The sequence below is a fragment of the Poromitra crassiceps genome (assembly GCF_964638095.1).
Source record: "Poromitra crassiceps genome assembly, chromosome: 8".
NCBI lineage: Eukaryota > Metazoa > Chordata > Actinopteri > Beryciformes > Melamphaidae > Poromitra > Poromitra crassiceps.
This window is the reverse complement of record NC_139629.1, coordinates 31,551,786-31,564,044: the sequence shown is the minus strand read 5'-3', so window position 1 is coordinate 31,564,044 and position 12,259 is coordinate 31,551,786. Positions and strand designations below refer to the sequence as shown.

The following is a 12,259-nucleotide window of genomic DNA, read 5'->3' as shown; positions in this document are numbered from 1 at the left end:
CAGCAGAGAGGAGGGGGTGAACCACAAGCTACTCCAAGATAAATACAAGCGTATTTTCATTTTCTCTCTCTTTTACAATAACAATCTGAGCCTGCTTAGTGGAAGTAACGGCTGCCGAGGCAGAACGGGCATGTGTGACTGAAGCCAACTTGGTCGATACTGCACCAATTTAAAACAAATCTGCTAACATGACTTAGTTATATAACAAATATGAAATGAAATATATGAAATTCTCCTTTAAGCCGAACCCAAATCATTTCTCTTAACCAAGTTGTTTTAGTTACCTAACCGTAACCTGTAACACAAGTGGTTATGGTCTCGTGGCGTCAAAAAATGATGAAAAAGCTGGTACCCAGTGTGTTAAAAAGCTGGTACCCAGTGTGTTAAAAAGCTGGTACCCAGTGTGTTAAAAAGTTGGTACCCAGTGTGTTAAAAAGCTGGTACCCAGTGTGTTAAAAAGTTGGTACCCAGTGTGTTAAAAAGCTGGTACCCAGTGTGTTAAAAAGTCATGCCAAGGTGTGCTGAGTGAGAACGAGTTGGGGAAACTGGCTGGGGAAAGAGAAGAGTAAAACACTGTCCCCTGCCTTAACAACTGCCCATGAGCAAGGCACTTCACCTCCAACTGGAGCTGCTCAGTGGTCTAAACTGTGCTTTTACTGGACAGCTCCCAGTGTCAATGTGATCAACAGTGTGAGTGAAGGGTGTTGCTGAACAGCAACATTCATGCTGTCAACTTTCTCTGGAGGAATACAAGAGAAACAACATGCTGCCTGTATGTAGCCTGTATATACTATCACCCTATTGGGCAACTCGGACTGTACTGTAGCCTGTATACTATCGCCCTATTGGGCAACTCGGACTGTACTGTAGCCTGTATACTATCACCCTATTGGGCAACTCTGACTGTACTGTAGCCTGTATACTATCGCCCTGTTGGGCAACTCTGACTGTACTGTAGCCTGTATACTATCGCCCTATTGGGCAACTCTGACTGTACTGTAGCCTGTATACTATCGCCCTATTGGGCAACTCTGACTGTACTGTAGCCTGTATACTATCGCCCTATTGGGCAACTCTGACAGGCAACAATGCCCATGGATTAAATGTATCACCGTTTTGCTTCAATCACATAAGAACATATTGTTTCCAGGGAACATTCAAATACATTTTTGACCCCGTTTCTCACTTTCCTGACAGTTTCTGGGAGCTCTATTATGTTGCCCAACAATTGCTTTGTGTTTCACACACACACACACACACACACACACACACACACACACACACACACACACACACACACACACACACACACACACACACACACAGCTGTAAAGTTGTAACAATGTACTTCATAGCATCACCATAGTGAGGTGCCCTATACATTCTAATATTCCGCTGCCATAGAATTAGCAGTTTTTAGCAAAGGTTTTGGAGCGCGACTGTGGAAATGACACAGCTCTCAGTACTGTAAGGCTCAACTCTGCCTCTAGCCTCTCTGGAATGAAGTCAGTTCATGAGAAAACACACTACACGTTTTGACTATTATCTTGAAAGTAAACTGTAATGCACTTCAGTAACTGAGAATGGTCATTGTCAAAACGTCTTTAGATGAGATTTGACCATCAACAATATTTAATGTTGAAATTGTGATGAACAGCTACTCCTTGACTCAAAACGAAATGATCACAACCATCTTATATGACGATAACAACAAAAATGAATAATCTACATCATCATCCATTACTTCATATCACCAGCCATATTTTCACATCACAAATTCTGTACATGTGAGTGTGTACCTGGGTTGTTGTTGGTTTGGTGGATTGAGCTCAAACTGGGATAGTGTGTGTTGCTTATACTGTTTGAGAAATCACAGCAGTATATTCAACTCAACTGGTACCATTGGTACCATAACCTCAGTCAATTCCAGAAGAGTACAATTTAAAATGGCAAATTTTCCAAGTACTACTTGCCTTCATGCCAGTGTTTCTTCTACCACTGATAAAATAGGGAGTACTGGGTGTGGTCCTGATGATGTCATTTGTTTTGGTTTTAATGGTTTACTTCCTGTTTCAGGGACCCCACCAGGCGTCAAATGTAATGTAAACACTGCTTATACTTTCTCATGCACACTGACAGGATGAATTCCGCTATGCAACAGCATCACCTTTTGATGCTGATTTGTAAGGCAGATGCATGGTTGAAGTCATCTTGTCAAATCGGTTGATGCTGACCAGACACGTTGCTGAAAAGATGACGTGGCCTCGTCTCGGCATCGCACTGTGGCACAGCGCCAGCTCCTACCGTGGCACAGCGCCAGCTCCTACCGTGGCACAGCGCCAGCTCCTACCGTGGCAAACATCCCCCTTTTTGGTATAAGACCTCTGGAACAGGCCGTCCTTGGAGGGGAATAAACGATTATGCATTTCTCACAGGTCTTGGATCCTTCACGTTCAAGTTGGACGAAAGCAAGAAAATACTGGGACGGTTTCACAAAAGTGTTTTAGTAAAAATATCATCTTTGTGTAGGACAATGCAATAACTGAGTCCTCAAAGTGTTTTTAGTTGTATGAGCACATTACATTATTGCAGTATTTTTGGTAAGTCTCCACAAGTCAAGAATATACTACTACTATATTATTATTATTATTATTATTTATTATCTTTTATATATTTCATAAGCCTGGCTATCAGCATGACTTGTGGTTCTCTGTAAAATCGAATAAAAAAAGCTAGATTTGGTTTGACGATGGGTCAAAATGCTATCAACAGATCCAGCCTCGATTCTCCATGAGGTCATGAAAAACCAGTTCAATTGATTAAAGTTTAAAAATTAGTCGTCAAACTGACTGTCATGTTGCTTTTCTGAATTCCTAAGCCCTTTGAAATGTAAGTGAACAAAACTCTGCAGCTTTCTAAATTGCCATTCTAAACATGGGGCGGAATCTGTAAAATTAGCACACACACACACACACACACACACACACACACACACACACACACACACACACACACACACACACACACACAGACACGCACATGAAAAAAATCAACTCCCTTCACTAAGTATACAAAGTTGGAGAATAACAGGTTAAATTGGATGGGTTATACTGGCATTACTTTCACTTCACAGATTACTTAAATAGTTCATATCAGCGTTGCCCGTAGCAACACATTTCATACAAATAGAAAACAATAAACAACTAAACCAAAATACTAACAGCCTATCAGAGTCCTCAACGGTCAGACTCCTGCCCCTTTCCGTCTTCCGCACGGAGATGAAGTACATTTTGTCTTTTCTTCTTTTATCTTTTCTTCATAGTTGCCATCCTCATCTTCTTCATTGCGATCCATTATCTCACTCATCATCAACTCCATGACACCTATCTTCACCTCGACCGCATCTGATGGCTCACGGACCATATTGTCCATATCATCATCCAGGGTTCCCACACATTATGGAAGAACATTTCAAAACTTGTCCATGACTTTCCAAGGATCCATGATAGAATTTCCATATAATATGAGGCAGTGGCTCTGAATCAATAGCAGAAATTATTACTACACTGGACAAAAATAGGATACACTTCTTTGTATTGAATTTTAGTGCACTGCATCACAACTGTACATGGAAATTAAAATAATAAAACATGAATTTCTCATAAAAAAAACAACAACATTAATATAAAATACAAGAATCACTCAAATCCAATTTAAAGAGGTGTGTTTTTTATTTGTCCAGTGTAGTAATAATCTTCTGGTATTGATTTGGAGTCAATGGGTGGAATCTATTGAGAATCAAATTAAATGGAATGAATTTTCTATACAAAAAAAATAAAAAAGCGCTAAAATCAAATATAAAGAGGTGAGTTCCATGACGTTTCCAATACTTTCAAGGACTTTATTAATTCCATGACTTTTCCAGGCCTGGAAAACGAGATTTTGAAATTCCATGACTTTTCCAGGTTTTCCGTGACCCTGGGAACCCTGCATCCGTTCACTACAAAGCATCTCCACTTCTCGCCACCATCGACCCTCTCTCGTTCAATATCTCCTTCATAGAAATTAATCCCTCTGATCTCCCGCCTCCCCTTTAGACCACCGAGTGTTCGTTGTGGTGGTGGTGGTGGTGGTGGTGCTGCATGCCTCCGCTCAACACTGTGTGGTTGATGGACGAAGCCGACCGGTCGGAGCCTTCCGCGGCAGTCCCGTTGACGTTCTCCTGCCGCTGGCAGCACAGGATCTGCCTGAAGGTGGCACTCATCTCCTTGTCGCGGTAGGAGTAGATGATGGGGTTCATGGCGGAGTTGAACTCGGCGAGGAGCAGGAAGAACTTCTCGTAGGTCAGGACGTTGCAGCTGGCACAGAAGACGTCGAGGAGGAGGAGGACCAGGCCGGGCGTCCAGCACACAATGAACGCACCTGAAGAAACAGAAGAGACAAGAAGGTTCAAAGCTCTACAATGTGAAATTAACTTGACTTGGTAACATGGAATTACATGTTGTTGATATGTGAAGTGTTGAAATAATGTTTTCCCAGCACGAATTTGCTATGTGAGGCCACGCTTCTCAAATGGGGGTGCGCGTACCTCTAGGGTTACCCGGCAGTACTACAGGGGGTACTTGAGAGAAAGGGGAATCCGATTTGCGGCCGATATATCGGTGCATCCGTAGCAGGGACATTTGCCTGCCTTTTCTTCTAATGCAAAACATGTGTTAAGTCTGGCCTGATGGTTGAGATCATGTGCTAAGTCTCTCCTTAGTCCTGAAATGAAATGTTTTCCTTGCCTTATCTCGTGTTTGAGTCAGCACCAAATCCTTGACCTCAAACACACAGTCACACACCCTCCAACCTCAGCACCATCACTCTGCACCCTCAGCACCATCACTCTGCAACCTCAACACCATCACTCTGCACCCTCAGCACCATCTCCCTCCAACCTCAACACCATCACTCTGCACCCTCAACACCATCACTCTGCAACCTCAACACCATCACTCTGCACCCTCAGCACCATCACCCTCCAACCTCAACACCATCACTCTGCACCCTCAGCACCATCACCCTCCAACCTCAACACCATCACTCTGCACCATCAGCACCATCACTCTGCAACCTCAACACCATCACTCTGCACCCTCAGCACCATCACCCTCCAACCTCAACACCATCACTCTGCACCCTCAACACCATCACTCTGCAACCTCAACACCATCCATCTGCACCCTCAGCACCATCACCCTCCAACCTCAGCACAATCACTCGGCAACCGCACCGCCATCTCCATCTCTCTAAGACAACATCGACAACACACCAGGAATAACAATAACATTTGGAGATAATGTGTACTTTATCTTTGTTCTACAATGTTATCTTTAAAAAGGTTTTTAGGGTGAGGATGATGAGTGAACCATGGGATGACTGCTATGCAAAAATGAAAAACAAAGTGAAATAATAACCACGTAGCCCCACCAATGTTTCAATCTTTGCCCTAGTTGTCCTAACTAAGTTTTCTCTCACTTGTTTTGTAGATGGAAGCACTTTGGGTTGTCTCCTACTGTATCCTTGTCTCCTAGCCTTAATGGCAGTATGCCTGAAGTTCATTCATTCAGACCCTATCTTAAGAAGTTCTTAAGTAGGAAAATCGAAGAGATTCGTAAGAAATGAGACCGTTGCTAAGACAATATTGAGGAATTGCACTTCTTAAGAACTTCCTAAATTTTCCTCTTATGTCATTTCTTAAGATCTATCTTAAGAACACATTTGTGAATCCGGCCCCAGGTTTTTACCTGTGTGTTACCAAAGCCTGAACAGAATTCTTGGAAGTGATTTTAAAGTTTGCATGCAGATGAGCGATCACCACTCAACCACAGTCCACAGCTGAGTCTCCATCACCTCACGGCCGCATCTGCAACCACCTAACCTCATCTGAGTCTCCATCGCCCCACGGCAGCATCTACTACAACCACCTAACCTCATCTGAGCCTCCATCACCTCATGGACGCATCTACAAGCACCTAACCTCATCTGGGTGAGTCCACAGCTGAATCTCCATCACCCCACGGCCGCATCTACAAAGTTCTACCTAACCTCATCTGGGTGTCCATCACGCCACAGCCTCATCTACAACTACCTAACCTCATCTGAGTCTTCATGACCCCACGGCTACATCTACAACCATCTAACCTCATCTGGGTCTCCATCACCCCACGGCCACATCTACAACCACCTAACCTCATCTGAGTCTCCATCACCCCACGGCCACATCTACAACCACCTAACCTCATCTGAGTCTCCATCACCCCACGGCCACATCTACAACCACCTAACCTCATCTGGGTCTCCATCACCCCACGGCCACATCTACAACCACCTAACCTCATCTGAGTCTCCATCACCCCACGGCCACATCTACAACCACCTAACCTCATCTGGGTCTCCATCACCCCACAGCCACATCTACAACCACCTAACCTCATCTGAGTCTCCATCACCCCACGGCCACATCTACAACCACCTAACCTCATCTGAGTCTCCATCACCCCACGGCCTCATCTACAACCACCTAACCTCATCTGAGTCTCCATCACCCCACGGCCACATCTACAACCACTTAACATCATCTGAGTCTCCATCACCCCACGGCCTCATCTACAACCACCTAACCTCATCTGAGTCTCCATCACCCCACAGCCTCATCTACAACCACCTAACCTCATCTGGGTCTCCATCACCCCACGGCCACATCTACAACCACCTAACCTCATCTGGGTCTCCATCACCCCACGGCCACATCTACAACCACCTAACCTCATCTGGGTCTCCATCACCCCACAGCCTCATCTACAACCACCTAACCTCATCTGGGTGAGTACAACCTGCTTTGTCCCTCTCATTCTATAATTAGGGAAGTCATCATAGTGCAATGCAATGGCCAGACACTCATCATTACTCATGGAAATGTCAAGCTCAAGTGCCCCCCAAAAAGAAAATCAACGGATGCTATTTGTCATAGGGGGGGGGGGGTTAAGGACAGACACAGATAAAGTGAGAAAGACAGAGAGAGACAGAGAGGGAGAGAGAGAGAGAGAGAGGGAGAGAGAGAGAGGCAGAGAGAGAGAGGGAGAGAGAGAGAGAGTACTGTATATTGACAGGCAGGCCTGTTTTCTCTTAGTGTTTTGCAGGCAGCAGCTGTGGCGAAAGCTTGACCTCACTTCCCAGCTATGCAGGCAGACTGGAGTTAGATAAATTTCTCAAAATGTTCGCAGAGCCAGCAGAGAAGCTATCCCAACAATTTGCCTCTCACTCAGACATTTCACTCTGAACGCAACGAGATCCAAATACACACACAATACAGCCCACCAGAGGCCTGTACCACAAGCGTGGTAAGTTCAGGTTTAACGCTAGGTTGCCGTACCACGATGCTAGTTAACTTCTTACCGATATAGATCTCCATAGCAACTTATGCTCTACGGCTAACCTGCTTTGTAGCAGGTTAAGTTCAGAGGATAAGATCAAATCAAAACCCATGAAAGACCCATGCACCTTCTTACCAATCAGCTCTCTGGAAACAGCGAGTCACCATTCATATGGTCCCCATATGAAAAATACATTGCATTCAAATGAAAAAGAAAAAGAAAAAAGGAAAAAAACATGGCTCCTTTTGAATTAATCGAGGACTGAAGTCTTGCACTTGTTGCAGGCTACGTTTAAATGCCCCACTTACCACTTCGGAATATGTTTTATATAGGATTTTTGTGCTCCCAAGTAGGCTAGATATGTTTGACCCCGCCGATCGATTGCAGCTGAAAGGTCGGTGAGTGTAGCTTGAGGAACAGTTTCTTCCCGCAGGCCACGAGACTCCTTAACATACACAAATAGTGTAGTAGCCGTACTGTACCGTACTGTAGCTGCTACCATTACGTATGTCTAATGTTTAATTGTATGTTTAATAAGGTATATGCTATTTGCACCCGTATGTCAAATACATCGAATTTAAAATGTTTAAGCTAAGCACGTCTAAAGTATGCACATGACATGTGCACCTATGTGCAGTGAATATGCCACTGTCTCTGACTTGTCTTATCACTATACTGCCTTATTGCTTGTTGTGTCTATTGTTGTTTTTGCACTCATTTGCCCTGTTATATTTGTACTATGTTGTAAACGGAGTCCACAGCACAATAATTTCATTCGTGATTTTTGTACCATGGAGTGACAATAAAAATCTTGAATCTTGAATCTTGAAATATCACTAAACCGGCGTAAAAAGGTTACATAAACGTCTCCAATGCGCATGGTGCCGTGTGCGCAATGGAGATTCATTCATTCATTCAATCTTTATTTAAACTCGAAAATTCATTGAGGACGAGCCTCATTTGCAATGATGTCGAGTATGACACAGTAAAAAAACATAGTACATAGTAAATACAATAAAATACAAGATGCAAACAGTAGTGTTTGAACATAAGTTGTATACAGTCAATCAAAACAACTGCAGATTATGGAGGGGAAATGGTTGGTGATTAGAGATTTAAACTGACCGAAGGATACAAAAGTACTGAGTTTCAGTGTTTGTTGAATGGTGTTCCATGTTTGAGGTGCACAATAGTTAAAAGCAGTTTTCCCAAGGTCAGTACGAACATTTGGTATTTTAAGAGTGAGCCAGTTGTTGGCTCGTGTGCCATAAGGGCCAGAGTTCTGCTTTAGTAACAAAGTGAGGTAATTTGGACAGTCTCCAATTAAGGCTTTATATAAAACCAATGCCAGTGTAGCTCTCGTATTTGTGCTAGGCAACACCAACCAACCCTATTATATATCACACAGTGGTGAGTATCATAATTGTCACCGATGATATATCTAAGAGTATAGAAACTGCCGTGTGCCTGTAAATCACATCCCCATAATCCAGTGCAGACAGGAAAACAGCTTCAATTACTCTTTTCCAACTAATCATAGGAAAGCTGGCTCTGTTCCTATATAAAAAAAACAATTTTCTGCAGCAGTTTTTTGGCAAGAATGTCCAAATGATATTTAAAAGTAAGTTTATCATCCAGCCAGATACTGAGATATTTATATTCTGGGACTCTCTCAATATCAGACCCATTGACACAGGAGATATGTGCAGGTTATTATAAGCAATGTCTCTGGCTCTAGACAACAACATAAACTTGGTCTTACTCGCATTAAGCACCAGTTTGAGATCTATAAGAGCATCCTGGAAGGCATTAAAGGAGAGTTGCAGATTCTCAATGGCCAATTTCACAGAGTCTGCAACACAGTAGATAATAGTGTCATCGACATAAAGATGACATTGACAACCACTAAGAGATAAAACAATATTATTTGTACAAATATGACAAATAGGACAGGACCCAAGATTGAACCTTGTGGGACACCTTTTGTAATACAGAAACTCTGACTGAGCAGTTCCTGTCTTTACACATTGACGCCTCTCAGATAAGTAGTTTTTGAACCAACTATAGGCATTTGAATCAAAGCCAATGTTACGCAACCTTTCTAATAGCAGAGAATGGTCAACCGTATCAAAGGTCTTTGAGAGGTCTACAAACAGGGCAGCACATTGTTTCTGTTTGTCAAGGGCAGATACAATGTAATTTATGACTAAAGTAGTGGCAGAAATTGTACTATGGTTTTCTCTAAAACCTGATTGATGTGGGGTTAATATGGAGTATTTTGACAGAAATGCCTTTAGTTGGTTATTTACCAATGATTCCAGGATTTTTGATAGGCAGGATAACTTGGATATTGGTCGATAGTTATTTAGGTCACTTTTATCTCATCCTTTATGCAAGGGGGTTACATAGGCCGTTATCCAGGCTACAGGGACTATACCATTTAATAAAGAAATATTAAATATATGTGTTATTTCTTCTGAAATTAGGGTGCAGCCAGTTTAAGATAAAAAGGATCCAGTTTATCCTCTCTAGTTGATTTCCTCAATGGATTGTAATGTCTCTAGAACAAGATTATTACTGAGGGGTTGGAAATGGAATTGGTGATCGTGATCGTGTCCTGTAACCTGAACATATTTATCTTGCCCAGGAGGGGGCGCCACATGGTTGTTTTCAAACAGATGACCTGCAGCTGAGATGAGGCTGACGTTGGGTTGGACATGGTCAGTCATACATGCTAGAATAGCCTACTACATCTAAGCAATTTAATATGGGATCGCCTGCACACAGATGATTCATATCTAGGCTACTCCTGCATTTTGCAGCTGCAACTGTGTTGCTTTTGGCCTGTATGATGTGATTGAACTTCATATTTCCAGCATATATCCTTGTATGAAATATGGAGATATGCGACTCTGCTGCCAATTGCCTATATGTGACCACAAAATATAGCCTTTATAGACTAAATTAAATCTATGCCCACATGTGTCAGTGCAGCAGCCTTTTTTTATTGATAGCCTATTAGCCTATAGGAATTGTTCCATCAGTGCAACCAAACACATCATGAGATCATTATTATTCATTGAGCCTAAATGGTCTAAAAACGCCTACGGATTTTGGAAATTTAGACTGCGATAGATTACACATTGCTTCCACTCGCAAAAAACACATGCAGGTTTTATTCTGTTTATTGAGAGGGTGAATTGAGCTGCTGTAGATACGTGGAGGCAGAAACCGCTCTTCAAAGAAATGACTGATATGAATAAAAGTGGTAACGTTAGACAGTCATTCGGGAACAGACTAATAATATCCAACGCGGATTTTGATTCTGACATACATAGTAAAGATTCACGATTTGCGCTTTGAATGAATGAGGAAATACGCGTGTCTGGCGCTGTAGAAGCTGGAGCAGTCCATATTGCATTGTGATTGGCTAGTTGTTAAAAACCAGGCCTCTTTTGCGGGCACAAGCTCCTGTGCATGGGCATTTTCATGTGCACGCGCTCTCAACTTCATTAGAAAAACCTGGATCCACTTAACGAGTTGAGAACTACATTCGTGGTATGACTTAAAGGTCCCATTCCGTGCAAAAGCTGTTTTTACTTGTAAATGCATATATACTGCTGTCATCCCTCCCTGTAATGAGTGGTCACAACCTCAGAACTGCCAGAGTTGGATTTGTCCCTATCCAGCTTCCCCCTGCAGTCTCCTTCAAGCCACGCCCCCTAACGCTATGTTCCCCCAGACGGGTTAATGTGATGTCACTCGGGTCCTTAAGGATACTGTGTGCGGTCTCTCTCACACAAGCTACCTGCACCATTTTGTCTATAGCCACAAAATTAACACTTCTAGCTGGAGCGACGCCAACTGTACGTGATCCAGCAACTGCGGAGGTGCATTCGGTAAGTCTAGGCATTTTCAGATGTCCTCTTTAGCGTAGCAACCGTTAAGTTAACGATAGCTCGTTGCTAACGTTAGTTGTGGACACAACCTAGCGTGCTGGTCCACGGACGCTAATCTGATTGGCCGCTGGGAGCCTGGGGCGGGCTCTCCCTCAGCGGCCAATGGGAACTGTTAGTTCTGAATATATTATAGAAACAGACCCGTCAGAACGAACAGGGTTGCTATATTTTTGACAAATTAATCCAGAATCATGTTTTATGGACCAGAGACACACGTTTTTAAGAGGTTACAGCTGCACGAATTGGGACCTTTAACTAGAATGGCAATTATCTGGTTAAGCCAAACCAGATCAAGGGACAGATCCTGGATCTGCTTATACAACATTTGTGGTATAGCTTACAGGTCCAAACAGAATCTGATGACTTCCAAAGTATTTGTTTGATAAAACAAAGCCTTTTGTGTGTGTGTGTGTGTGTGTGTGTGTGGATGAACATGAGTTTCCACAGATCTCAGAATTTTGCTGACATTTTAATCACTAATTCTGATCCCACCTTTTCCAATCGCTAGTCAATGTGAGGGCAAAACAGCCTTAGGCTGTGTGTCCATATAGCTTCTTTTTCTGTTAAACGCTGGAAGTACACTGGGAGCGCTGATCTCAGCGCACAATATGCAAGGAAGCAGTCTGAATGTAATGTTAGCTCAGTGCCGTAGCTAGCTTGATAGCTGACAGCTAACATTAGCTAACAACACACATACGGTGATTTAGCGCAACACTCACTGCAGTTTTAACGTTATAGTGAATAGCCGAAACGGATGCGGAAAACGAAAGCGGAAGTGACGGAAAAGCCACCGTCACTTCCTTTTCCACGTCCATTTCTGCTATTCACTAATAACGTTAACGCATAAACACACCGCATAGAAGACGTCGACTCGTTACTGGA

At 43.0% G+C, this 12,259-nt stretch overlaps 1 protein-coding gene across 1 annotated transcript in view; it reads right to left on the bottom strand.

The window, feature by feature from the left end:
* Positions 1 to 4,093: 4,093 nt before the first annotated feature.
* lpar1 (lysophosphatidic acid receptor 1) overlaps positions 4,094 to 12,259 on the bottom strand; it is a gene marked incomplete at both ends in the record, with an annotated part of 51,512 nt that continues 43,346 nt past the window's right edge. The window contains one exon of the mRNA XM_083641016.1: positions 4,094 to 4,422. Within this exon, the coding sequence (XP_083497142.1) occupies positions 4,094 to 4,422 (329 nt within the window). The remainder of the gene's footprint in view (positions 4,423 to 12,259) is intronic.